The sequence below is a fragment of the Grus americana genome, chromosome 22 (assembly GCF_028858705.1).
Source record: "Grus americana isolate bGruAme1 chromosome 22, bGruAme1.mat, whole genome shotgun sequence".
Taxonomy (NCBI): Eukaryota; Metazoa; Chordata; class Aves; order Gruiformes; family Gruidae; genus Grus; species Grus americana.
Genome location: NC_072873.1, coordinates 3,908,553 through 3,933,780, shown reverse-complemented (window position 1 = coordinate 3,933,780; position 25,228 = coordinate 3,908,553). Strand labels below are relative to the sequence as shown.

Below are 25,228 nucleotides of genomic sequence, written 5' to 3'. Positions count from 1 at the left end.
TCGCGGCGCCCTGGCAACGCGCGTGCGCCCTGACAGACGGCGGCGACCGCGCCTGCGCCAAGATGGCGGCGCCCAGCGCTGCCTTGCTTCCGGCGCCGGGAGCCGCCATGTCGGCGGTGGTCTGCCGTGCGCGCGCGCGCGGGGCGGCCGGATGTTGATGCCGTGCGGGAGCCATGGCGGCGGCGCGGCCCGGCGAGCGGCAGCGGCGGGTGCAGGAGCTGAGCGCGGCGCTGCGGGGCCGCCTGGGGCCCTACGAGCCGCTGCTGAGCGCTGCGCAGGCCGCGCTGGTGTGGGAGCGGCCGAGCCGCAGCGCGCTGTGGTGGGTGGCGGCGCACGGCCTCTTCTGGTGAGCGGGGGGCGGCAGCGGGGCCCGGGCCGCGGCTGGTGGGGGGCGGGAGGCGGGCCGGGGCGCAGGCCGTCCCGACGGGACCCGGGTCGGCTCCTCTGCGGCGGAGCCGGGCTGGGAGCGGTCCCTGTGTCGGAAGGCGCGTCCCGCCGAGGCTCCTCACGGCGGCGGAGGGGCCGCGGGTGCGCGTCGCCACGGTTGGCTTCTCCGCGGCCGCTCGGTAACGTGGGAGCCGCCGGAACGCCCCGGGCTGCGGGCCGCTTCGCTTTGGGCCGCAGCTGCGCCGCGCTGCCCTGAGGGGATTTCCCCCCGTGTCAGTGGGGCTCGGGTGGGCGCAGGGGCAGAGGCCGGCACTCGGGGGGCACTAGCGACGGGGCTCACGGCTCCCTCGTACCCCTGCTCCCGGGACCCGGTGAACAGGCCCCGCACGGGGGATCGTGAGCACCGTCCGTGCCCGAGTGGCTAGCCAAAGCGCTGGAGTCCGTGACCCAGTTCAGCAGACAAGAAGGAACCTGGAAGCGCTGATGTCTACTTCAGCTCTGTCTCTCTCCGCGTGTTTTTCCTGTTATCTGAAAGCATAAAACTAATCAGCGAAACCCAAGCTATTCTGTGCGCTGTGGAGGCAGGGGCAGCAGGTTCTGCTTGCCTCTGACAGGTGAAAAGCAGGGCTTTACCCCCTGTAAAGCAAGGCTGTCCTGCTAGAAATGGCACGAGCAGATAAGGGTGCCTACAGCAGCCTGACGGCAGCTGCCTGATAAGCTCCCACCAGGCAGCACGGGCAGGCTGAGCGCTGACTGATTAGCACTTGCTCGGTTTTCTCTAGCTATCGCTGAGTGTCCTGGTTTCAGCTGGAATAGAGTTAATTTTCTTGCTAGCAAGCTGGTGTAGCGCTGTGTTTTGAATGAGAACAATGCTGATAACAGGCTGATGTTTTGGTTGTTGCTCAGTAATGTTTATCCTAAGTCGAGGACTCTTCAGCTTCTCAGCCCTGCCAGGTGCACAAGGAATTAGAGGGGACACAGCCAGGACAGCTGACCCCAACGGGCCAAAGGGATATTCCATACCATGTGGCATCATGCCCAGTATATAACTGGGGGGGTTGGCCAGGGCGGGGGGCACCATGGCTCGGGAACTAGCTGAGCATCCATTTGTGGGTGGTGAGCAATTGGGCTGTGCATCACTTCTTTTCTATATTCTTTTATCATTATTATTATTATTATTCTCTTCCTTTTCTGTCCTGTTAAACTGTCTTTATCTCAACGCCCAAGTTTCACTTTTCCCCCGCCCCGTCCCCGATTCTCCTCCCTATCCCACCGGGGTGGGGGGAGTGGGCGAGCGAGCGGCTGCCTCGTGCTTAATTGCCGGCTGGGTTTAAACCATGACACTGAGTGATTCGTTTTGAGTTAGTTTGTGTTACCCCGTTTGCGTGCATCGCGCAGATCTTCTCAGTACTGATTTGTTTCTTTCTTCCCCGTAGGTTTTTTGCTCTGACTTCTCTTCGCTTGCTGTTCCTGGTTGCATTTACCCTTATAGTAGTAGTTTGTCTAGATCAGTGGAAGAACAAAATCTGGCCTGAAATTGGAGGTAAGTTGCAACATTTCAATTGATACCAGCAAGTCAAGCACTGTTTTTAGCCCTAGAGGTATATAGGGTCTGCACCACCTGGAGTTAAATAGTTAAAATCCTGGAGTTTTTGCTTTGTGAGTGTAGAAGCAGGCAGGAACACCGTAGGCACATTCTTCCTGGAGCTGGAAAATCCTAACCTATATAAACATGAGAAGAGCTTTTTGTGCTTGTGACACTGGTATTTGTCTCATAATCTTGAAACATCTGGCATACGTGAACTAGTGCAGGTTTTGAAGCAGTGATTCACCTTCTGAACATTCAGTACAAGAGCAAGAATTGAAGTGTACATGGAACACGTCTGGATTATTCCTTGGAATCTGTAATAAACCAGCTTCATGTTTTAGGACAAAGACGAGTCCCAGCCTTGCTGTTTAGTAGAGATTTCTTTGAAAGGAGAGGCATCTCAAGGGCTGTTAATGAAGTTAGTCTAAAACTTTCAGTAAATAAAGCTGTTCTATCTGTCGTTTGCGATATTAATATACTCATGAATACTACCATCGTTAGCAGCTCAGGATTTCGTTGGCTTTGCACGGACAGGTTGGTTTTAAAGCAGTGTGTGTGGTTTGCATGCTCTCAGAGGTAGTTCCCTAACTAACTAGCAAGTTCAACTCCCAGCTTTCTGCTTCAACTTTTGTTCTCTAGTTCTTGGGAAGACATTAGGGTTTTCCTTGGTTCCTAGCAGCAGCGTGGCTTGGGCTCTGTAGCTGAAGTGATGAGGAAGTGTCTCTCTAGCTCCCTCAAAACCTCAACTTTGATTTGTCAGGATAACTGGTACATCCCTGGGCCGCTTTCCAAATCCCAGCCTGGGTGAGAAAGTATCAAAAGACTTAAATCTCTGATGCCTCTCAGTAAGCAAGCTGTTCTTCCTTCCCCATCTGGGGGTGTGGAGGGGAAGGGAGGGAGATGAAAGCGGTGGTTTTTGCTAATACCTGTCACTGTAAACCAGAGCAGCCTTCCAGACAATGCCCAACAAATATCGAGGGGCCACAGGGAGACTCTCTTGCAGTCTCATACTGTGACGTGTACGTGTTCAAAATGTGCTCTGGAGTGATGCATCTCTGGTTCTTAATTATAGTTATTGTCTTTTCCAGGTATTCCCCAGCTTGTTAAATCTTTACTTAAATCCCAAGAGCTAAGCGTTCTCATGGCAAATTTCTTGCAACTAATGTAGTGTCTGTTCTTAATATTTTAGTGGCAAGACCTGACGAATTAGACAATGAGAGGTAGGAAACTAATTGAATCCTCTGCTGTTTGGTACTTTGCTGTGATACCGTGTAATTAGTACCTGCACATGCTTGTAGTGTTGGCTTCTTGAGTGAGGAAGGAAGGGGGAGAAGGGAGCTGCTTAGTGGAGGGAGGACAGAGCCCTGTTCTCTGCCGAGCCGTTGTGACAAGTTTTCGACTTGCCCAAGCCATTATATTATACTTAATCTTTGCCTCATGCTGACCCCCAATAATGCTTGTTTGAGTGTTGTAAAACGTCCCCTGCCACTTCCCCCCTGCACCCTTGAGTTACAGGTGCTGCCTTAAAAGCAATTCCTTTTGGATGGGCCTCCAGTAGGAGGAAACCAACTTTTTTTTTTTTTTTGAAATAATGAAGTCTTCTGAGACTCCATAGGGGATGTTTATAGGCTTGTCCCAGAAATTGTTACTGCATAGTTATGATCTGACTGCAGCATTAATAATGGGTTGAGAAATGCTGGGGTGTTGTCTTACTAATAACACCTTCCTCTCTCTGGGCACACCTTTCTGCCCGCTGGTGCTGCTGAGCCCCGCTGGATGCTCAGTTCCTGATTAAATCACTTGAGCTGTTGCCAAATGACAATTTTTAATTTTTTTTTTTTTTGCAAGAGGCCCAAGTACAAAAGGAATTGCTCTTCCTAACCTTCAAGTACTTGTGACTAGCAGTTAAAAAGCCCTAATAGAACTTGCCAAAGACAGTGTCTCTGAACTAACTGAATATACTACGTAAGGTCCAAGGCAGCTTGTAAACCTCGTGCTGAATTCTTGGGGGTTCAGTTGACCGAATAAATGCAGAAAAAGCAAACGGATTTGCTTGATTTGCTTCTGCACTGCCCTTTCCCTCCAGTAGCATGGAAACTAGTCTAAGCCAAAAAAGCAAATGGCTGAAATTCCTGCTCCTTAGCTGCTACGGGAGAAGGGGGACACTTGTAGAATGGTGCGCAGAAGTGCTGCTTTTGGCAGGGTGGTGTTTTGAAAGGCAGGCTGACCCTCATCTCTAGAGCCCAGGAGCTGGGGGAGAAGAGAAGGTAGCATTGAGGCAAGTGTTTGTAACAAGGGACTCCTGCACTGACGTTGATGCAGTAATATGTGTTCTTGAATTCTTCCCTTTGCTGCAGCTGGGGATACGTTCACCCTCGGCTGCTCGGAGTGCCAGAACTCTGTCACCATTTGGCTGAAGGATGGGTGGCTGGGACCAACTTCTTAAGTAATCTCTTCATTTTCAAGAGGCAAAACCCTGGAAAGGTAAGAATGTACAGACCTCAGCAAATAAAATGTTTGGTGTGGAGCTGCTGCTGACCGCTAGTATCCTTTTGTGGTGGCATCCAGCGTTGGCTGAATGCATTCAGACATGGGAGGTTACCACGGGAGGTCTCCCACAACAACGTGGCTATTAAGTGGTGGAGAAGAATAAAAAGTACAGGCAGAATAATCAGGTTGTGGAGGAGGGAGGAGAACACGAGTGTCAGCATGTTGATTGCGCTAGTGAAGTGGAAATGTAGCCGCTCCTTCTGGAGGTTTCTGGCTTTTTAAAGTGTCTGTCAAACTCACCTCCCTCATTGGATTTTAACAGTTTGAGAAAGTGTGTCAAGTTTTTCCCCCGCCCTGCCCCTTTTTCTTCTTTTTTTGAGGCTTATGCAGAGAGGAACCTGTAACACTGTGGTACTGTCCTTATCCTTTTCACCTCGAAGAGTTTTGTCTTCTTTAGCCTCTTCCTTGCTTTTAGCATACCTGCTTTGGGAAGCTCCTCATATTCTGAGGCAGAGGCCTTGGTGCTGCCCGTCACCAGATCTAAAGCCAGATACCTCCTGTGTCTGTGCTAGTCCTAGAGCAGGGTCATTGCACGCTAGGGAGGCTTCACTGTCGTTAGAATTACAACTTGACCTAGAATCTGCAGAGAACAAGATGGTCAAGAACTGAGTGAATCCACTGCTTAACCGTGGAAACTCACTGTCTCCCATGTCTTCAGTTTTGCCTTCTAGTGTGTGGAGTCTTTACTTTCCTGGCTGTCCTGGGCCGGTATATCCCTGGACTCTTGCTCTCATACTTGCTGTGTAAGTAGATCTCCATGCCATTACAGACTTACAAGTGAAAAGGGGTAGAGATGGGCAGGATGTGAATGTCTGAGGGATGGGGCTCTTCTGCTCAAAAGGAAAGCTTGTGTGAATGGCTTTAAAATTTAAAATAATACATTCTGCCTGGAATGTGGTGGTTCTTGACCAGGACTCTAAGGCCTCTGGTCCAGAGAGAACATGTTTGAGTGCTTAGTAACTGTAGAGCTGAGCACTAACAGGTTGGCCTCTCAATTTTGTTAAATTGGCAGAGGTGATTGCACCGATTCTAACTGCCTCCCACAGTGTTGCCTTCAGTACTCAGATCTTGCGTACTGCGTGTGTTACGCTGCATCACAAAGTGGGCAAGATGTTTGCCAAGTAGCATCCTGAATGAACTTCTAATCACGTTCCCACTTACCTCAGTGCTCTTCATCCTGCTGTGGCCCCTTGCTGTGTACCACAGACTGGGGCAGCGCATGTACATGAAGCTGGAGCCAGCTCTGCAGCGGCTGGATTTCAGCGTTCGAGGCTACATGATATCAAAGCAGCGGGAGAAGCAACGTAAGTTTCTGTACTGTGTTTCTGACCCTTGGTACCTGAAACAGTCTGGGAATCGAGCCCGTGGTCTTGGAGCGGGATGGGGCTGCGTGTACGGCGTGGCAGTCACACCAGCACCCTTGGCAAATACTTGCAACTGCGTTGGGAAGGAAGCGAGGCAGCTCTGCCTCCGCAGGCACCTCCCAGTTAGCAGTTGGTGTAAGCTCTTCACAGTGCCGAGCCGCTCCGTTTCTCAGCTGCCAGAACTGTGTGTTCCATATTGCAGTTGCACTGAAAAAAGAGGAAGGGCTCGGTGCAAGGTAGCTGCTAAACATGTTCATCTCAGCAAAAGATCTGCAGCAGCCCAAGTCAGAAATGATCACGTTGCTCTGCTGTGGAGCAAAGCATGCTGTGTTATGTTACATCCAAGCTTGCCGGTTTAGGGGTTTTCTGCTCGGCATAAGGCTGGTCCTGTACAGACCCCTGTCCTGGGAGTAATAATAAGCTTTGACTCTGGTTTCTGGCAGTGCGTCGCCGATCCCTTCATCAGGAGGCTGTGGAAGATGGGAGTGACAGCGAAGAGGAGCTTGCCGCATTCTGTCCCAAGGTAACGAAGCATCTCTGAAATAGAGCTCGGGTGAATAGAACAAACTCGCTGTAGCACGTGGCCCTGTATCCAGCATGTTGTAGCTGAGTTGTGGTGGAAAATCAGATGAGGATGTTCTCCTTTTAGAGATGTCTTTCCTATTCTGTCTCACTCAAGTATGTCCAGCGCTGCTTGTACCAACTATAGCCTCCTAGGCTGGGCAGTGAAGTGTGAAATGAGCCTCAGATACCAGCCTGCCATGAGGACCGGATTTAACTGGTGGCCACTGGATCATGTATTTTGTCTTGAGGTACAGGTATAAGTTTTCCAGTATTGATGTTTTCAATTGTATCTCCTATTTCAAAGCTGGATGACTCTGTAGTCGCCAAGGAACTAACCATCTCTGACTCGGAGCACTCGGATGCTGAGGTTTCCTACACTGAAAACGGGATGTTTAACCTTTCGAGGGGCCAGACTCCCCTGACGGAGGGATCAGAAGGTGAGAGGAAATGGGCAGTTTCTGGAAGGTGTGGAACTCTGAGCAGGCGCCGGTGTGATGTGTAGGAGGGAGGATGCATTCATTGCCTTCTATCCTTGAGGTCTAGCTGTTTGATGTCTGTCTTGCTGGCTAAGATGAGATGCAGCTACCTATTTTTCAGAACTGAGCTTCCTTCTTAATTCCTGTGGTGCTTTAGTAGAGCAATGACAGCTGCTCTTCAAAGGCAGATCCAGTTCTGCCAGGCCGTAGGAATACGGGTGGCAGCGTAGCGTCTGGGAGGGGGTGCTTTCCTCTGGTTTGGCATCTGCGTTCCTTGCAGAACCGGGAGGTCAGCAGGCATCCCGAACAGCCGCGGGGGGAGAGTAAAGAGTGTTTGGTCTGTGAGATGACAAGAGACGGTCTGTCTTGGGGAAGTAATGGCCCAGCTTTTGTGTGCTGTGCTGCCCTTGCCTGCAGGGTGTGTGGCTTGTGCTGTGTTTTTAAAGCACTTTCTCCCCTTCTAGACCTGGACGGCCACAGTGACCCAGAAGAATCTTTTGCCAGGGATCTCCCCGACTTCCCTTCCATAAACCCGGAAGCAACTGGCATGGATGATGAAGATGACACCAGCATTGGGATCCCAAGTCTGGCTTACCGCCCACAAGGAGCAGAAGATCTCCATCTCCCATATGACCAGGAAGAATCCGGCGCACTGCCATCTGTACAGAATCTTACTAACAACATAGCTGGGTTTGTCACCAGAGGGATGATACAGCTTGCACTGTCAGGAGCCCCTCAGCCAAGCTCCTCGCGCAGCGACAATCCCCAGAGAGGTGCAAAGACTTATCTGAGAACAGCTAGCTCGGACTTGGACACTGACGCGGAAGGGGATGACTTTGAACTGCTGGATCAGTCCGAGCTGAACCAGCTGGATCCTGCTGGCTCACGGGGCCAGTAAGCAATCCCACCGCTTCCCTCTGGTTTTCTATTGCGCATCGTGGAGGGGAATCCTGGAAGGAAAAGCCTTGCACAGTTACCTAGATCGTCTCCTGTATGGGTATGAGTGATGTGACAGCCAGTCCTGGCTGGGAACACCACTGTGACTTGTGACTCTGTAGCCTCGCTTGGATTTTAAAATAAACTACACTGGTAATTCATAGGGAAAAGACGTTGATGAGATAGCGCCACAATCACCCATGCGTTGCCCTGCACCGTCTGCCGGGATGCTGCTTGCTCCGAACTTCCTCAACCTAAGACAATAAATCTGGTGGCTGCAGCTCTAGAGACCACTGGTCAGACCGACTTAGCGCCGCTGAGAACAATCTTGAAGCCGACCTTCCGGAGCTGATGGTAACCAGGTGAACGGGATTGGTTTCCCCTCAGACTTAGTGTCTGGGACTTAATGCTGTTCTGTCTTTAAGACAACCATTCCCCGCTCCTAAAATGTGCACAGAATCCAAGTCTTTCCCAGCAATATCCGGGTAGATACGAACCCCTTGCTCCTTCTGTGGACACGACGGTGTACGGCCACAATGTTTGTACTTGCAATGACCACTCATCTCCAGTTCCAGCTTTCTAGTGATGCTATTTTGTAAGAGACGTAATGGCAATAAGACATCTACTGTGATGACTAGAGTCCTGCAAAGAACATCTACGTGTGGAAGCTGCTCTTGTGTTGCTTTCCTGAAATAACAGACTAACAATTTGCTAAAAATGCCCTGTGCTCCTCCAGCACACGTTTGGCGTGGACAGTGGTGGTTCTGCGCTTCTGGGGAGCTGCTAGGGACAGGTTTTCTGCAGGAGGGAAGAGCCGGAGCTGGTCGGCCCAAACACTTTTGTTCTGGCCCTGGGCAGAGCCTGCCGCTTCCCAGCCTCGTGCGGTTGAGAGCCCACCGGCACGAACCGAACGGGGGACACCAGCCCAAGCCAGCGGTGACTGATGAGCGCGTGCCTGTCGCGGTCACGTTAACGAACCAGCAGCCTACGGGGCAGAGTGTTTCTGCCAGCGTGATGGCCCCGGCCCTCTCTGCGGCACTGAGCTTTCCCATCGCTTCTTCTAAGCCATAGAACCCGATTCCGATCATGTTTGTGCAGCAAAGAACGTACCTCTTCAGGGAAACCCCTTTGGCTGCTGCTTTTTGTCTAAATCTGCTCCCAGCAGCGCGTTGCCGTGCGGGGGCGGCTGCCCGCAGCCCCGGGTGGGGGTGGGGTGCGTGTCCTTAACGGGTTATTTTACACGAGCGGCAGCGTCCCCGCTGGCCTGGGGTGGGGTGGTGGCGGGGAGTGGGTGCACTCCGCACCCGGGTGGGGTTAGGGACCGGTTCCTGTCTGCCCCGGGGGTGCAGAGCTTCCCCCTCCCCTCCGCCCGCTGGTCCAGCGCTCTCCGGCCGCCGTTTTCCCCCTTCGCCCCGCCGCGGAGGGGCCTGTCCCGCCCTGGGGCCGCCGCTCTGCCCCGGACCGGGCGGAACCGCGTGGGCTCCGGGAGAGCGGGACCGGAGGGGCGGGGCCACCGCGTGCTCGGCTCCGCCCTCGGGTGCTGCCGCCCCGCCCTCTATGGGCGTGGCTTCACCTCGCCAATCGGAACCCGTCTTTCTCCCGCCCCCTGCCGGTTGGCGGGGAGCGGGCGGCGCGCCGGAAGTACGTCACGCCGCCGGCCGGGAGCGGAGCGGGGCGAGCGGAGGCGGAGGATGAGCAAAGGCCGCGACGGCCCCGCGGCGGGCGGTGAGTGAGCCCTGGGCGGCCGCCGCCCTCCTCTCGCGGTCCCGGGCTGTCCCGGCGGCCGACGGTGACCGGCGGGTTGTCCCTCAGGAGGCGCCGCCGCCGTCCTGCTGCGGTACCTGCGGGAGCAGAACCGGCCGTACAGTGCCCAGGACGCCTTCGGGAACCTGCAGCGGGAGCACGGGCTGGGCAAAGCGGTGAGCGGGGCCGGGCCGGGCCGGGGAGCGTGGGGCGGGCCGGGGTGCGGGGCCCGGCTGACGGCGCTCGTCCCGCAGGCCGTGGTGAAGGCGCTGGAGCAGCTGGCGCAGCAGGGCCGCGTCCGCGAGAAGGCCTACGGGAAGCAGAAGATCTACTTTGCCGACCAGGTGAGCCCCGGCCCCGGGCGCTGACCCGGCGGGCACCCGTCGTCCCCCCCCGCCGCTGACCCGCCACCTCGCCGCAGGAGCAGCTCCCGGCCGCCAGCGATGCGGAGCTCCGCAGCCTGGACGGGGAGATCGCCACGCTCTCCGCCAAGGTGCAGGCGTTGCAGCAGAGCTGCCGGCAGATGGAGGCAGGTGAGCGCATCCTGCCCACCCGGCCAGGACCCCACAGCACCGGGAGGGAGCAGTTGGTTGCCCCGCGGGCATGGGCAGCTGTGTGCTGGCCACCAGGCTGTCGGCCCCACTGGTGATGGGTGCCTCCCTTCCAGAGCTGAAGGACCTGAACAGCTCCATGACAACCCCCGAGATGGCCAGAGAGATCGAGGAGTTGAGGAAGGGCTGCGCGAGTTACGTGGAGAAACTGGAGAGGATTAAGTCTGCTACTAACCACGTGACTCCGGAAGAAAAAGAGAAGGTAAAGAGCTGCCTGGGGCTGCGCCGAGCACCAGCAGCAGGGCCAGGGCTGGGACAATCATACCAGACCCTTCACCAGGTCCCCAGTCTGACTGACACTTGTATGACAGAGTGTTGTGTGGGACCTGGGCCGCTCCGCAGAGCCTGTGCGCGAACCTCAGCTATGTGTGCGATGGTGGTGGCTCTTGGGGCGTCTCTCGGAAACAGCCTGAGCTGCCTCTTCCTTGCAAACCTTTGCCACTTGGTCAACTCCCCTTTTTCTGTCTCGGGTGATCTGTTTCCCAGAGAGGTTCATGTCCCCGCAGGGGCTTCGTGGGCCACTTGTGCTGTTAAATAACTTCTGGCTGTAGCTGGGACGTCTGGTGGGTCCTTGGCACCAGGCGCTTCCCGCCTCAGGTGTACAGTGGCTTCACGGGACAGCTGCTGCTGGGTTGGTTCTCACTTTGTCTTGCTGTTCGCAGGTCTGTAGCGAGCAGAAGCTGTACTGCAAGGAGTGGCGGAGGAGGAAGCGAATGGTAACGGTCGCGGCATCAGGCAGGGCGGGTGGGAAGCGGCGGTGGCAGTCCCATGGTGACACTGGGTGATGCTGGCGCCCTGTTGGGGATGTGGGGTGTGCTGGGGAGCAGCCTCTGTTAGAGCTGAGCACCTTCCCGCCGCTGCGGTGCTGAGCAAGGAGACCTCAGGCGAACGCTGTGCAGTGGAGCAGGGAGCGCTGTGCTGGCTGCGCTTGGTACTGTGCGGGTTTGGGGAATACTCAGGGGTACCAGGACGATGCCCTGGGAAAGGCCGTGTCGCTGCAGAGCTCTGCCTGTCCTCAGGAAACAAACCAGACTCTCCTCGCGCTAAGAGACAGCTGCTCCCACGCTGTCACCGGAGCTGCGCTGGCTCATGACACCCCTACAGGGGACAGTCCCCGACAGCTGTAGTGGGGCTGCCTGGTGCTGGCAGCTCGGTGCGGCTGCCCCGCAGCCCTCACGGCACCCCTGTCTCTTCAGGCGACCGAGCTGCTGGACGCCATCCTGGAGGGCTATCCCAAAAGCAAGAAGCAATTCTTCGTAAGTACTGAGCTGGGCTCTGCCCTGTGGCCCCAGGCAGTGGCTCTACCTGCGGCTGTGCCTGCCCTGCCTGCGGCCCTGCCTGCGGCTCTGCCTGCCCCGCCAGGGCCACCGCCCTGCTAAGACGCTCTGCTCTTGTGCAGGAGGAGGTTGGGATAGAGACGGACGAGGACCATAACGTCACACTGCCAGCAACTGTGTGAGGCACTGAGCGAGTCTTTGCCCCAGGGAGAAGGAGCTGATGCTAAAACTCAGCTGTTGGGTTGGGTTTTTTTTTTTTTTCCTCTTTGCAGGGCTTGGGCTCGTCCTGCGTATTTATATGTGTTTGTTTTAAAATGCTTTGCTGCCGGAAGGGTGGTTGGAGCCAGTAACTCAGCACTGGGCCCTCTTGCTGTCTCGCTTGCGGAGCAAATGTTGTTTCTTCCTTTGGAGGACAGGTGTCCTCCTGTGGCGGCAGGGGAAGGGTTGGTACTCTGTTGCACAGTTCCTGGTGTTCCACTAAGAAAAGGAAGCGATCGCCTCAGTGAGGTGAATAAACCAGTGACCGTTACTGCTGCAGAGCTCTGTGTGCGTTTCAGCTGCTTCCCGCAGCGTGAATGAGTGGGACAGGAGAATATGATCCATTAAACACCAGGGTTTTGGTTTGGCTGTGCTTTGCTGTTGCATTTTTCTCTGTCCAAGGGTGCTGGGCAGGGCTGAGGCTCTGGGGTGCAGCAGCCCTGGGAGGGGGGAGGAGGCAGGAGCCCCCAGGGGCACCTGAGCTGCAATGGCTGGGCTGGGCTTCCAGAAACCACCTCTCTGTCTGAGCAGCTCTGGGGAAAAGCTCCACAGCAACAGAAATAAAAGCAGAAAGAAAAAAAAAAAATCATTAAAACATTCAGCAAAATTTATTTAATTACTTTTCACAATAGAAAAATATGTTGCTTTCACATGTGAGGTCTGTAAAACTCCACATCCTCCTCCCAGGGCAGGAGGCTGCTTCTGGCAGAGCATCTCCGGGGGTTCGGTCTGTGCCCCCCGGTCACCCGCAGAGCTCCAACCCGCTCACCCACGAGAGGGGTTTCTTCAGCACAAAGCAACATCTTCCAGGCAAGACACAGCTGACCCTGCGTGCGCTTCATCGGTGAGGTGCATCACCACAGGGTTTGACTCTGGGGCTTCCATTGCTTTGGAAAGGACACCCAAATGTGGGGCTTGAGGAATAATTTTCTATAAAAATAACCCCCCCAAATGGGTTTTTCTGCTACTCAGTGTGGGTAGAAGCAATAGGTTAAACATTCTCATGCTGCAGTGTTCAAACCATGTAACGTGGAGCTGAGTGCTACCTCATCGACAGTGGAAAAAACAGTGTAAAATAAATATCCGCTACCCCTGGAGTGGTAACACGAAGGTGATGGCAGAACAAATCCTGCTGCCGGCGTCACCACGCGGGAGGAGCCCCAGTACAATCGCTCTGCGGTGAACAACCGTCGCTTGGGCAGCAGCCTACACCGTGCCACGAAGTGTTTGCGTTGGCCAGAGCCATGAACCATACTGACAGCAGCAGCGTGTGATGGGTTGAAAAGTGTCCCAGAGAGCATCTGTCTGCAAAGCTGACACTGATAATGCTTCAGGATGATTTCAGTGATTTATAAAAACAAAAGTAAAGATCAAATCAAGGCTGGTTATGTAGAGGTGTGTGTGTACAGAAGTTCTAAGGAGGCGCACAGAGAGCGTGTGGCAGCGCTGCGCTACAGCTACTGCACGACCTTCCTCCGCGGTACGGCCACATCAAAGCCCAAAGACAGATGAAGCCAGACGCGTTTCAGCTCTCACTCGGGAAAAGCCTGCACAGAAAGCTCGCTCCCCTTTCCCTTTCAGGGGAACTACAGCTACAGCAGAAGAGGTCAGGTTTTAGCAAGTCCCCCGGGGAGGTCGTGGCTGTGCTGAGTGAGCATCTCCCCGGCACAGACGGGCTCGTCCTTCAGCCAGCTCTGCCGGGCTTCCCCAAGGCATCTACATGACTTAAACCACCTGCCCCGTAAGAGCTGCTTCAGAGGGAGGAGCGAGAAAGCCCGCAGTCAGGGGAAGAGCCTAATCCTAGTCTGTTTTAACAAACCAACAGCTTTTAGCATGCATTCTTTCATTCCCCGTCCCCCTCGGGATCAGAAGGGGTTGGATCAGAGGCCTGAGGTTACAGAGCAGATCTGCTCCGCAGCAGAGAGTCGGTGGCGCAGGCAAACCCCGCCACGCCTGCCTGAGCTAAAGACTCTCTGGCACCTTAAACCTCTCCTCAATACACATGGTTTTCCCCGCCTTTGCTAAATATTTGGTAATATTGACTGTGACAGTACCAGAGGTGGCTGCACAGCCCTGTTTTGGTTTCATAGTCAACACAATAAATAATTCAGAGAAGCTTTAAGAACAGGGAGACGGCCCAGCCCTTCCCAGTGCCCGTCACGCAGGCCCCAGGGCAGGAGACACCCGGTCCCTGCGGGCATGGAGGCGGCGGCAGCCCCGGAGCCGCTGGCGCTGCAGCGGAAAGGCTCAGTAGAGCTGACTCTTCAGTTGGTGCAGGACCCCGATCACAATGTCCCGCAGCGTCTGGGGCAGAGAGGAGACACGGTCAGTTATTCCAGCAGGGGAATGGCCCGTCCTCGGTAAGTGACTCCCGCGAGAGCCTGGGGCGCGTGCCACGGGCATCAGCCCCGCTCACGGTGCCCGAGCTGGCACACACGGTGCCAAACACCGCCACACCCATATGGGAAATGCTCCCACCTCCATTCCTGGGCTGCAGAAACTCAGAGGTTTTTTAATTCCCAGAAAACCTTTAGGTGCCCTGACAGAGTGACAGGGACTGGGCAGGACTTTCCTTCCAAACTCTGTTTCACCCTGGCCAGCTTTCAGCATCAAACCACTCCAGCAGCTGGAGCGGGAGAGGCTGGAGCTCAGGCACTGTCTCCCGTCCCCCCCACGCCCCTGCCCCAGCCCTGCACTCCAGCTCTCTGCCCCGTTTCCCTCTGCTGTCACAGCAGCCCCCGCCACGGCTCCCACACTCACCTGAGGCTTGCAGTGCTCCTCAATCCAGCTGAAGACGCAAGCCGAGAGCTCCTGAAAACTCGTTACTGAGATGGAGGCGTTAAAGGACTGGAACAGGGAATCCATAATGCCTTGGAAAACGTTGAACTTCACCTCATCAGAGACCTGGTCCTTCCCCTCGTTCGGGTTGTCCTGATGAGCTTTCACAATCTGCTCGTAGTTCCTGAAACAAGCCAAGCGCCCCGTGTTCAGCAGCAGCGTGAGGCCCCTCAGCCTCAGCTTCTGCCCGAGACCCGCTGCAGGGATGGGGCGGACCAAGAGTTTGCAGAAGATCCCGCAAGTAACTAAACTCTGGGAAGCTGCAGCCTGTCCTGACGCTGGGAGCGGATTCATTTTCCGACTCGGATCCACCTTCACACTAAACTCCACCAAGTGACTCAAAACAGACCCACACTAACGAGCCGCAGGAGAAGAAACGATGGCAGCAGGCAGGGACAGGCTTGGTGCTCTGGGTGCCAGGCTGTCTGCGAAGCACTGAGTGCACCCACGGAGCCTTGAAAGGACAGGGGGGAAACAGCGGGAAGAAGAGGGCAGCAACCAACAGCTCTTCCCTTACACTTTCATGATCTTCAAGGCCATCACGTCTTTCCTGAGGGTAGAAACTTCCTCCTCTTGCTTCTTCTTTTCCTTGTGCAGGAACTGGATGTAGTCAATGGCTGAGCATGAAAATACAGAATGAGAATTCAAGAGCACACAGAAGCCCCCAAGATCCCCACAGAAGGTGCCCGAGCCTTGGCAGCATCAGCTCCCGGCTGCCCCAGTTCTCCTCAGGGAGGTGGCTGGCACCGGGGCTCCCCCAGAGCATCACCTCACCAGAAGGTCCAGAAGCACTGAACCTCCAGCGAGGAGGCTGAATGCTCTAGCGAGGCGTTTTGGGAGTCCATAGCACCCCCTTCCCTTTCTCCATTCTCGAGACTCACTTTTCTGGAGAACAATGGCCTTGCTCAGCTTCTGGGAGCCTATGGAGAAATCCTGCTGCTCACAGGTGGGAACGATGGCCTGCAAGTCATCGTAGCCTTTCTGTGGGGACACAGAGCCACAGCGCGTGTATTTGGAGCTCAGCAGTGTGAGACCGGTTGTTTCAAAGGTGCCAGATCCCAGCACCCACCACGCAGCCAGCCAGGGCCAAGGCAGCTCCCGGCACACTTGTGTCTGGAGAGGGCAGATCCAGCAGCAAAACAAAGGGGAAGGTGCTGAGAACAGCAGGGTGCTGGGCGCTGCAGGGCCCCAGGGAACCAGTGAGTTGCGGCTTCTTGCGTTACCTTGATGGCGTCTCGCCTCTTCTGCTCCGCCTGGGTGTGCGCCCGCCTGCGCCGGTCCTTGTACGACTCCTTATAGGGCTCCTGGTGATAATCGCTGTCCTCGTCATCTGCATGGAGGAAACTCGCATGAGCATGAAGGAGCCTGACCGGTGAGCTCCCAAAGCACGGGGCATCGGCGCACGGAGGGGATGACAGCTCGGGGTACCAGCTGGGCCCTGCGGCTGTAGCCAGGCCCAGGACAGCCCCGTGCCCCCGCTCTGGCAGGTCAGGCCAAGGACAAACACCCCACGGGGCCCTGCCAACCTCTTCCCTTTCCTTGTGGCGCTGGGCAGGAGGAAGACACCTGCAGCCCCCCGGGGAAGATGTCAAAACCCGACCGATTCCCTACTCCAAGCACCGCTGGAAACCACAACGCCCTGATGCTGTTCCCCATCACCTTCCCTCCCTGCTGGGGGTGGGAACCCTGCCCAGCCGGCAAGGGAGGCAGCCACGCTCGCACCCTCACACAGGGGAGAGAGCTGGAAGCCCCGCTACACGCTGGGCACCACAGTGAGCAGAAAGACCCACGGTCACAGCGGATAAGACCCGCAGGCCTACCTGTATTGGGGACAGAAGAGGCGCTGGTGGAGCCAATGCTGTTGGCTCGTGACACTATGCTTCCTTTCCTGGCGTTTTCCATAAAGAGCGCTGGAAGAAGAGGTTTCACAGAGACACAAACCCCAGGGCGTGAGAGCGGACACGGAGGGAAGGGCGGACGGGTCACCGGGCAGCCGCTGGCACCGCTGCGCTCAGGACAGGCGGCTGCTGTGACTGCGTGGGGGTGGCCGGGGCCGGGCGCTGCCCGGGCACCTACCCGAGTCCAGGCCATTGTCGCTGTAGGCTGCGTCCACCTTGTGCGGGGCCGCGGCGGGCGGGAGGAGAGGCGTCAGCCGGGCTGCGGCAGCGAACGGAGGCCGCCGCGCCCCGGGCTCCCCCCCGGACCCCCCCCCCCCCCCCCCGGCCCCTGACCCCCGGGCCGCCCCTCGAGCTCCGGACCCCGCGCGCTCAGTGACCTTCGGCCTCTGCCCCTCGCCTTCACCCTTGACCCTGCCCCTCGCGCTCTCCCCGACCCTTCGCCCACGAGCCGGCGCTCACCCCGCCCTCGGGCCCCCCCCCCGCCGCCGCCACCACCACCCCGGCCCCGCGCCCACCGCCCGCGGCCCCGCAAGCCCTTGTCGGCGCCCCGCTGGCCGGCCCGGTCCCCCGCCCGAGCCCGACGAACGGAGCCACCTTCCCCCACGAGTCCTCGGCCGCGGCGCCGGGCGGCTCCGCCATCTTCCGCCCGCCCCGGTCATGTGACCGCCGCGGGGGCCGACGGGAAACGCAGTCCGCCTCGAGCCGCCTGGCCGCCAGGGGGCGCCCTCACCGGAGCGGCACGGCCGGGGGAGGCGGGTCCGGCCCGGCCCGCAGCGTCACGTGCCTCGGCGCTTTCGTAACCGCCCTGACGTCAGGGTGACGCGGGAGCGCCGGGCTTGGGGTCAGAGTCCGCTGCCCGCGGGGGTCCCGTCCCCGGTACCGCGAACGGGGCGACCCGGGGCCCTGCCTTGGGCCGCGGGCGGAGCTGCCGGCGGGGAAGGGCCGGGCCGGTGCGTCTCGGCGGGGCCGGCACCGGGGGGGGGGGGGGGGGGGGGGCCGTGGAGCCGCCCTGAGCCCCCGGGGGGAGGCGGGGGAGGGAGAGCAGCGGGAGCAGGCAGCGTCCCCACCGGGGTTCGTTGCTGGGACACGGAGCACCGGACTCCGGGCGCACACTGAGCCCGTCAGCGGCATGGAACAGAAACGGCGTTGGAAAAATAATTTATATCTCTCTGGGTTAAATAGACATAAATAGGGGGAGGCCCTGAGCGGGGCTGATGGCGGAGTCCAGCCGAAACCGGGACCGAGCACCCGAACATCTCCTGCCACGGCCGGGGCGCCCTCAGGCCCGACGCGCTGCCCGCTCGCGTGGGCAGGGAAGGACCGCGGCCTGCGCCCCGAACAGCGCCTGCGCCCGGCCCTCGAAGGCCGACACCATCCTCTTCGCCACCTCGTCCAGAAACAGGCTGGCCAGCCGGGAGTGCAGCGCCGACCTGAACTCGAAGGAGACCTGGCAGGGAGCGAGGAGGTGCTGGGGGGGCTCACGGCAGGCAGGCAGGCAGCCCCCCCCCCGCCGCCCTCCCAGCCACAATGCAGCGGCCGGTGCTGCCTGCAGCCCTGCCTGCCCCGGCAGACCCCGTGCAGGGGGAGGCACTCACCGAGAAGTCCAGCGAGCAGGTGTCTGTCCGGCCGGGCAGCCCTGGCCCGAACCGCCACAGCGTCTCCAGGTGCCTGAAGAGGCGGCAGTCCCGGCTGACAGCCTGCGGCAGGGAGACGGTGCTGGGGCGGTGTCACCTGGGGCCGCTCTGCTCCCGAAGCGTGCGGGGCCCAGCCCTGGCCCTGCACTGGGACGGGACGGTCCCAACACCCCGCGTCCCCAACCCGGTCCCCACCTCACGGAGCTGTTGGGGTGTCTGGCTCCCCGGGTGCAGCCCGACACCCCCTAACCCCAGCGGGACCTGCAGCATCCCGGTCCTGCCCTGCCTACCTGGATCCGCTGGGAGCCCAGGAACACCTCGGAGACGTAGCGCTCCAGGAAGGGCGGGAAGCCGACCTCGAGCTCTGCCCGCAGCACCTGCCCACAACGGGAGAGCACGGCCGAGCGGCTGCACCAGGGCACGAAGAGCCGGTACTCCCCAACGTTGGCCACCAGCTCGTACATCTGCTCCACCGAGTACCTGGGCCGGAGGCACCGGTCAGGCCGGGGGTCGGGGGCCGCACAGCCCGGCCGATGCCCCCACAGGGGCCGGGAGCGGGACCCGGGGCTGTGGGAGAACTCACCCCAGGACCCGCCGCTCCCCGTGCCTGCTGGGACCGGTGCCCGCCGGGATTAGGAACGGCCGCGCTGGCTGCACCGGCGGGGAATGGGGGATGCCGAGACACCTGGAGGGGTGAGGGGGTCAGGGAGCCGGCTCCGCCACACCGCAGCACCGGTACGGCACCGGTACAGCACGGCACTGCCCCGGCCCCACGCCGTCTCACCGAGAGGTGGCCCCGCCGTTCGCCGCTGTCCGCAGCACCCCGAGCAGCGTCCGCCCGCGCCCGGCCATGGCTCGGCTCTGCCCCGCCGGTACCGGGGCGGGACGGTCTCGTGCTCCCACTGACATCATGGGGGGCGCTGGGGGCGGGACCGGCCGCTCCGCCCCCCCCCCCCCCCCCCCCCCCGCCCACGGGACGGACCGGTGGCACCGTGCGGGACACCGGCCGCGGCCACCCCCGGCGGCACCGAGTGTCTCGGGGGCTGCGGCCCCGCTCGTGGGGGGGGGGGCGGGGCAAGTGGGGGACGGGACCCGTCCCGGGCCCCCGAACCGGGGGCGATGTCCCACCCGGCAGCCGGGCAGGGGCTCGGGCAGGGGCAGGCAGGGGCAGGCAGGGCAGGGGACCAGAGCCAGCTGCTGGTGGGGTTCAGCCCCCTGCCAGGGCGGGCTGGGAGGAACAGGGACGGGACCAGCACAGGGACACCACAGAGGGAGAAGCCTCTTTACTGTCACACAGGGAGGTCCAGGATCAGCGCAGACTCAGCCCTTTGGCCTCAGCAGCCCCTGCAGCGTCCCCCCTCTCACCAGGGGACAGCAGGACACCCCCAGCCCCTCCGCAGGGCTGGACATGGTGGGTGGGCTCAGCCCCCACGCCGTGCTGTTCCCCGGCATGGCTGGCTCACTGACGCCACGTGATGCCAGGACACGGACCCTTGCCTCCCGTCCCGCCGGTGTGGGATCCGTGGGGGTCAGCGCATGACGGTCAAGAGGAGCATGACCCCCTCATAGGCTGCGCTCCTGGCTCAGGCGCTGCTGCAGGAGGTCCCAGGCCTTCTCCACCTGCCAGAGAACCCACATGGGGCAGCACCTCAGAGCCCACGGCCAAGCCGGGGACGAAGCGAGCGGCACCATGGCATGGGCAGGAGTGTCACACGAGGGTCTCACGTTTCCTGTCCCTTCCCTGCTGCATTTACATCCCCGAATTCATCGCTCGTGGCCGTGCTGAGGCAGCCTCGATGGTGACTGGCATGCCCAGGCACACCATGGGTGACCCGGGCACAGCACTGAGCCCTCCAGCCCCCGTCACAGTCACCTGCCTCCCCCTTCGCCACCCAGGACAGCCCCTAGTGCTGCAGCCAGCCTAGGGCTCACCTGCTTGCGGGTGACGTCCGTCTCCCAGAGCGTGCACAGCACCACCTGCGACTGCTCCACCCTTTGGCTGTTGGTCATCTGGCTCTGCAACCGGCTGCGAGCAGCCTCCTCGCTCAGCCCGTCCCTGGCCATGATGCGCTTCACGGCCTGGCAGGACCAGAGGGGACACTCAGGAGCTTGGAAGGGAAGCCGAGAACCAGCCCCGGCAGCAAGTGATGGGCCGGGGGGCATCGCCCACCTCCTCCTCTGGAATGATGGCTGTCCACACCTCATGGACCATGTCTTGCCAGCCAGCCTCCAGCAGTACGGCAGCATCCAGCACGCACACGGCCTTTCCTAGGGAACGAGGCCATTCCTCATTACCTGGCAATCGCAAGGCAGCACAACTGCTCCTTGGGGTCCAACCCAGCCGGTCCACTTACACGCGTAGACTCAGGCCTTCCTGCAAACTGGCAGCACAAACGCTTTACTGCTGAGCTAAAGAACCTCACGTGGAACAGAGAGCAGCAGGCAGAGACTGTGTTTGCTTAAAGGGCGCACCTGGCATGGCACGTTCCCAGGCACGGCAAGCCAATGCCTTCAGCCGAATGCCTACTGAGCTACCAACGGCATCTCCCAAGAGCTGGAAAAATTCTGCTCCCAGAAGGAACGCACACCACACTCACTGCTGGAGCACTACACCAAAACCGGACTTGAAGTCACATGGGAAAGAGAAAGCAACCTGCACCCTCCTGCAGAGTAGGAAGCTTGAGGTGAGCCTGTCCCAGCTGCCAGCCCAGCTGAGTGGAGGGGTTTGCTCTGAGATTGTGCTGGTGAAAATCCCCAGCAAGCTGCCCAAGCAGAGAAGCGGGGGATCTGAGCATGGAAAATACTCACAGTGCTGCCAAAAGCAGCAGATTCCTGGGGGCTCTGGGTCGTGGTGTGCTGCACAAGACCATGCACCCAACTCCCACCTTTGTGCTGCAATGGGAGTCGCCCCAGTTACCTTGAGCATCTGCCTCCCTGATCTGCTCCTTGACCATCTGGGCCATTTCAGGCCACACAATGTCCGTAAGACTCTTCAGCCGCTCCTAGAAAGGACCACAACGGGATTCGGTTACTTGCCCTCAGAACCCGTGGGCAGCCAACAAGGGGATCGCTGGTGGCAGCAGCGGTCACAGAGGGCACCCAGAAAGAACCTGCAAAAGCACGGGGAAAGGACCCGGCCCATCACCTGCTCGCTAAGCGCAGGGAAGGAGAGCTCCACGCTGGCCAGAGGCTCCCACGCCCGCTGACGGGGTCGGGGCTCTTTTTCCCATTATTTTCCTTGCCCTGCCAGGCACAGCAGAACCTCAGTGAGAGGCGCTTTGCAAAGACCCTCCCTGCAGCACAGCGAGCTCCCCACGCAGCAGCACCCACGCAAGACCCATCCATCTCGGGGGAACCCTTGAGCTGCCTCCACGCTTGGGCTGGGGCAGCCAGCAGGACCCGAGCGAAGGGCCGAGCACTGGCCCGGCCAAGAAAGCCAGATGCGGAGGGTCAACTTTGGCTGCCATGTCACCGAGCCTCTCTGGGTACGAGCCCAAACCACGCAAGGGTCAGGGAGAACTGGCTCTGCGTACGTCAGGGCTGTTGCTCCACGCTGGGTGAAGGACAAGCATGGGACAGAGGGGACAGGGATGGGGACGGGGAGGCAGCAGCAGCTGCCAGGGCGAAAGGAGTGTGTCCAGCACGGCTGCTGACTTGGCTACAGAGACAGGACCTCTGTGTCCTGCCCTGTCTGTACGTCACTGCCAGAAAGTACAGTCAGGAAGGTGTCATCAGCTCAAAGGGCTGAAAAATAAAAAGCTTCAGCACATATGGAGAGCTCCCTGCTCATGAGATTAAATATTGACAGTCTCTGTGCTGCTCTTACCTGGTTTCCAAACACTTTGGCCCCAAGGACTTTCCTGTTAATCGTCCCATCTTCATTCAAGATTTCTGCAAGACAGAAGCAGAACAGGCTTGGGAGGAATGAATCCAACTCGCTTCCCTGCGGCAAGCCTAGGTCAGAGTGAAACGATTTCAGCACAGGGCTCTCAAAGGGACCCAGAAAGGAGCTGTAGGACCTGACCTGGCAGCTCTTCCCCTTACTCCAGAAAAGGACAGGGAAGAGCTTTCCCTAGACAAACGGCAGCCTGGTTTAGCCTTCCGCACCAGCCAGTTCACTGCAGCTCTGACATGGGACGCGCAAGACTTGGGCAAAGCAGTGGTTTGCCCTGCTCAGGGTATCACCGCATCGGCTTCACAGCACCAATGGGTGGAGCGGAGCCCAAAACCCACGGGGATGGAGGGGAGTGCAGGCCAGGACGGCTCCCTGGGACGCTAGGACGATGGCACGCCCCTCCCTCCTCTTCCTCCTCCCAGTCTTCCCCACAGCCTTCGGTGGCTCTACCTGCCCCAAAAGCTGCCACCACCTGCTCGTAGGCAGGGCCACCGGGGACATAGACAGCATGGCCCAGCTTGTCAGCGTCGATGAGGAACGCTCCCAGGTGCCCCAGGAGTTTGGCAATGGAGGTTTTCCCACTCCCGGTTCCTCCAGTCAAGCCGATCACATACGGGCGCGAAGGCAAGGCAGGGTCTTGCTAAGGGAAGAAGGAAAGCCCTTGTCAGCAGACGGAGAACGCGGGCTCTGGTGGAGAAGGATCCCGACCACCCAGCCTGGAGCCAGACATGAAGGGTCCTGGTCCTGCCAGGGGCTGGTACAGGCAGCAGGCAGTTTGTCCTCCAAAACTTGTCCCCTGCGGCAGGGGGATGGGCTGGCTCTCCAGCTCCCGAGGCTGCCACCCCTCCTCCTGGGCACACTGTTCCCACCACGGCCTGTGGCTCTCCAAGCGCCTCCCCTCACCCGCGGGGGCTGCAGCAGTGTCCCCAGCAGCCTCTGCCGGAGGCTGGAGGAGCTGATCTTCTCCTCCTCGTGCTGACTGTGGTCGGGGTCCTTCATCAACAGGATCTCGTAGAGAGCCAGCTTGGGGAGCCCCTGCCAAGAGAAGGGAGCCCCAAGGGCTGTCAGCCCCGGGGACGCAGCAGAAGGAAGGGGGCTCAGCGGGAGGTCAAGGCCTGAATGAAGTAGCACAAACGAGGCCATGGCTGCCCCCAGTGTCCCCACAGGGCAGCTCTGTCCCCACGAGGGGCACATTCCTGGCAGCCAAGAGGGGAAGGGAGCCCACAGAGTTGCCCGTCTGACCCCAACCCTCCGTGTGTGCGTGGCTGGCAGTGCTGCCCGAGGTCACGCTGCGTGCAGAGGCTGCACCACCCTTGGGGCACGCAGGGGCAGCTTGGTGCAAAGCACCCATCTGCGGGGTACTGGCAGACACACGCACTTGCGTCCTGCCCTCAAGCCCGTGCCATGGCACACTGGGGCACCGAACAGCCGCGCTGCTCACCAAGACCCGATTTGCCCACGGCCAGCGGTGGGCAGGGGCGAGAGGGTGGGAAGGGGCAGCCCGCTGGGCTCCTGTGCAGGCATTACGTTTTCAAGTCTCTTCTTGTTCACGGCCTCCCCTCCCCTGCGGGTCTCCTCGCTGACCACCAAGCACTGCAGGTCAGGGTCTGTGACCGAGGGGCCGTAGGGATCGGCCAGAGGCACGATGTCGTAACGCAGCGAGGGCTTCACGTCCTCCAGGAACTCACGCAGCTTCGCCGCTCGCAGCTCGTACGGCTCGATCAGCTCCATCAGGACTTTGTCTACCGGGTGCCAGGAGGGTGGAGAAGAAAGAGAGCGTCTGTTGAACAACACACAGCTCCTGGCAGAGCGCGACGGAAAAGCAAGACCAGGAGATGGAGACAAAACCCGCCCGTGACTTTGGGAGGCTACCTCCTCCAGCTCCCTTCGCCCTCGCTGCACCCTCTGCTCCACGTCTGCATGCCTTGCTCGATGGCGCCAATGGGACACCGGGTCCCCACCGTCACTCTACCCGGCCAGCACCACCCGGGTGCTTTGGGTGCATGGCTGCCAGGACCTCCCGCACCACGGGGCCCCCAGACTGCTGGCCATGGCACTGGCCCCTCACCGCCCAGTCCCGGCCAGCACCGGGCTGACTCCTCGGCCCCATACCGGCAGCAGCAAGGCCGGCTGCCCCCGGCTCCCCCCGTGCCAGCACGGTGCCAGCCACCCCGGGGACTCACGGCGGAGCAGGTCGCCGTCGGCCACCCCGGCCAGGAGCCGGTGCCGGGCCAGGAGGCAGCAGGCGCTGAGCAGGAGGCGGTGGGCGCCATGCAGTCGGTCGAAGGTGCCGCCGACCGCCACGTCGGAGAAGTCGGGAAGCGCCGCATCGGGGTCCTCGGGGTCCTCCTCGGGGTCCCCCCCGCTGTCCTCGGGGCTGCCCAGCAGCAGGGCGGGCAGGCGCGGGGGGCAGCCGTAGGCGGCGGCGGCCAAGTGCTGCAGCCCGAGCTGTACCGGCCCCGCCGGCCCCGGCGCCTCGGCGGCGGTGGCCAGCAGGACGCGGGGCGGCCGTGCCAGGCGGTGGCCGGGGCCCAGCAGGACGCGCAGGTCCAGGCCCCGCTGCGCCGCCGCCGCCGCGTAGAGCGCGGCCAGGGCCCGGAGCAGCGCGGGGCAGGCGGGCGGCGCGGCGGGGCGCGGCGCGGGGGAGGCCAGGCGCAGCCCCGGCTGCAGGTGCACGTACAGCGGCCCCGCCACCACCCCCGCCGCCGCCGCCAGCGCCGCCGCCGCCCGCCGGGGCAGCGCGCCCAGCGGCGCCGTCAGCACCAGCAGCCCCGAGCCGAAGGGCGGCATGGCCCCGCCGGAAGCCGCCGCCGCCGCCCCGGAACGAGCCGCGGGACCGCCCCGGGCCCCGGCCCGCCTCTCGGTGTGCGTAGGGGAGCCCGGCCGGTGCCCGGCGTCGGTGCCCGGTAGCGGGGAAGGAAGGCCGCGGAGAGCCCCGGTGCAGGCGAGCGTAGGGACCGGGCTCCGCCCGCGGAGGGAGGAGACGGACAGAGCCGGCCCCCCGCCCGCGGCACCGGGCGCGGACGGCACCGCGGTACCCCCGGGCACGGCCCCGTCGCGGTCCCCGCCAGCCCCGCGGATCCCGCGGAACCCCGGGGGACCCCAGAGCGGAGGCAGGGGGAGCCCCCAAGCCCGGGCTGAACCCCCGCCAGCCCCCGGGCAGGGCTGCTCGGAGAGGGGCTGCGGCGAGAGGGACGGAGCCGGGAGCC

At 60.3% G+C, this 25,228-nt stretch overlaps 5 protein-coding genes across 7 annotated transcripts; 2 read left to right on the top strand and 3 right to left on the bottom strand.

Annotated features, from left to right (window-relative positions):
- Positions 1-39: 39 nt before the first annotated feature.
- Positions 40-8,988, top strand: RETREG3 (reticulophagy regulator family member 3). 2 transcript variants are annotated; one of them, XM_054801649.1, is made up of 9 exons: positions 40-346; positions 1,824-1,930; positions 3,165-3,195; positions 4,333-4,459; positions 5,184-5,268; positions 5,692-5,829; positions 6,333-6,412; positions 6,758-6,890; positions 7,394-8,988. In XM_054801649.1, exons 1-9 carry the CDS (start codon positions 174-176, stop codon positions 7,825-7,827), a joined length of 1,308 nt encoding a protein of 435 aa, XP_054657624.1. In that variant the 5' UTR covers positions 40-173; the 3' UTR covers positions 7,828-8,988. The 2 variants fall into 2 exon arrangements, with proteins under 2 accessions (XP_054657624.1, XP_054657625.1); XM_054801650.1 differs by having other exon boundaries at positions 57-319.
- Positions 8,989-9,474: 486 nt separating this feature from the next.
- PSMC3IP (PSMC3 interacting protein) lies at positions 9,475-12,127 on the top strand. The gene is made up of 8 exons (XM_054801448.1): positions 9,475-9,590; positions 9,678-9,784; positions 9,863-9,952; positions 10,030-10,141; positions 10,276-10,421; positions 10,882-10,935; positions 11,416-11,475; positions 11,619-12,127. Exons 1-8 carry the CDS (start codon positions 9,557-9,559, stop codon positions 11,676-11,678), a joined length of 663 nt encoding a protein of 220 aa, XP_054657423.1. The 5' UTR covers positions 9,475-9,556; the 3' UTR covers positions 11,679-12,127.
- Positions 12,128-12,340: 213 nt separating this feature from the next.
- Positions 12,341-17,188, bottom strand: MLX (MAX dimerization protein MLX). Its single transcript, XM_054801446.1, has 8 exons — positions 17,085-17,188; positions 16,669-16,705; positions 16,413-16,502; positions 15,816-15,922; positions 15,474-15,573; positions 15,110-15,209; positions 14,515-14,716; positions 12,341-14,058 (listed from the first exon to the last, which is right to left on the bottom strand). The coding sequence occupies exons 1-8, from the start codon at positions 17,127-17,129 to the stop codon at positions 14,002-14,004; spliced, it is 738 nt and encodes a 245-aa protein (XP_054657421.1). The 5' UTR covers positions 17,130-17,188; the 3' UTR covers positions 12,341-14,001.
- A 448-nt stretch (positions 17,189-17,636) lies between these two features.
- Positions 17,637-19,064, bottom strand: LOC129195434 (coenzyme Q-binding protein COQ10 homolog B, mitochondrial-like). The gene is made up of 5 exons (XM_054801447.1): positions 18,909-19,064; positions 18,708-18,809; positions 18,415-18,604; positions 18,086-18,187; positions 17,637-17,937 (listed from the first exon to the last, which is right to left on the bottom strand). Exons 1-5 carry the CDS (start codon positions 19,034-19,036, stop codon positions 17,770-17,772), a joined length of 690 nt encoding a protein of 229 aa, XP_054657422.1. The 5' UTR covers positions 19,037-19,064; the 3' UTR covers positions 17,637-17,769.
- Positions 19,065-19,392: 328 nt separating this feature from the next.
- COASY (Coenzyme A synthase) lies at positions 19,393-25,142 on the bottom strand. 2 transcript variants are annotated; one of them, XM_054801435.1, is made up of 9 exons: positions 24,203-25,107; positions 23,547-23,761; positions 22,923-23,054; positions 22,470-22,659; positions 21,951-22,015; positions 21,042-21,126; positions 20,295-20,392; positions 20,057-20,203; positions 19,393-19,744 (listed from the first exon to the last, which is right to left on the bottom strand). In XM_054801435.1, the coding sequence occupies exons 1-9, from the start codon at positions 24,807-24,809 to the stop codon at positions 19,688-19,690; spliced, it is 1,596 nt and encodes a 531-aa protein (XP_054657410.1). In that variant the 5' UTR covers positions 24,810-25,107; the 3' UTR covers positions 19,393-19,687. The 2 variants fall into 2 exon arrangements, 1 of the variants encoding a protein (XP_054657410.1); XR_008573909.1 differs by lacking the exons at positions 19,393-19,744; positions 20,057-20,203 and adding an exon at positions 21,270-21,367 and having other exon boundaries at positions 20,329-20,392; positions 24,203-25,142.
- Between the last annotated feature and the right edge of the window lie 86 nt (positions 25,143-25,228).

Bases quoted from the DNA above. Each gene is read 5' to 3' on its own strand.
- RETREG3 (XM_054801649.1), top strand. From the start codon at position 174: ATGGCGGCGGCGCGGCCCGGCGAGCGGCAGCGGCGGGTGCAGGAGCTG. The intron at 1,931-3,164 runs GTAAGTTGCAAC...TTAATATTTTAG, and splicing joins AATCTGGCCTGAAATTGGAG to TGGCAAGACCTGACGAATTA. The intron at 6,891-7,393 runs GTGAGAGGAAAT...CTCCCCTTCTAG, and splicing joins CCTGACGGAGGGATCAGAAG to ACCTGGACGGCCACAGTGAC.
- PSMC3IP (XM_054801448.1), top strand. From the start codon at position 9,557: ATGAGCAAAGGCCGCGACGGCCCCGCGGCGGGCG. The intron at 10,422-10,881 runs GTAAAGAGCTGC...TGCTGTTCGCAG, and splicing joins CTCCGGAAGAAAAAGAGAAG to GTCTGTAGCGAGCAGAAGCT. The intron at 11,476-11,618 runs GTAAGTACTGAG...GCTCTTGTGCAG, and splicing joins AAAGCAAGAAGCAATTCTTC to GAGGAGGTTGGGATAGAGAC.
- MLX (XM_054801446.1), bottom strand. From the start codon at position 17,129: ATGGCGGAGCCGCCCGGCGCCGCGGCCGAGGACTCGTGGGGGAAG. The intron at 16,706-17,084 runs GTGGCTCCGTTC...GCCCCGCACAAG, and splicing joins CCGAGGACTCGTGGGGGAAG to GTGGACGCAGCCTACAGCGA. The intron at 15,923-16,412 runs GTAGGCCTGCGG...TCCTCCATGCAG, and splicing joins CTCTTCTGTCCCCAATACAG to ATGACGAGGACAGCGATTAT.
- LOC129195434 (XM_054801447.1), bottom strand. From the start codon at position 19,036: ATGATGTCAGTGGGAGCACGAGACCGTCCCGCCCCGGTACCGGCGGGG. The intron at 18,605-18,707 runs GTGAGTTCTCCC...CCTCCGGCCCAG, and splicing joins GGGGAGCGGCGGGTCCTGGG to GTACTCGGTGGAGCAGATGT. The intron at 18,188-18,414 runs GTAGGCAGGGCA...TCCCTGCCGCAG, and splicing joins TGGGCTCCCAGCGGATCCAG to GCTGTCAGCCGGGACTGCCG.
- COASY (XM_054801435.1), bottom strand. From the start codon at position 24,809: ATGCCGCCCTTCGGCTCGGGGCTGCTGGTGCTGACGGCGCCGCTGGGC. The intron at 22,660-22,922 runs GTGAGGGGAGGC...TTCTTCCCTTAG, and splicing joins CACTGCTGCAGCCCCCGCGG to CAAGACCCTGCCTTGCCTTC. The intron at 19,745-20,056 runs GTGAGCCCTAGG...GTTCTCTGGCAG, and splicing joins CGGACGTCACCCGCAAGCAG to GTGGAGAAGGCCTGGGACCT.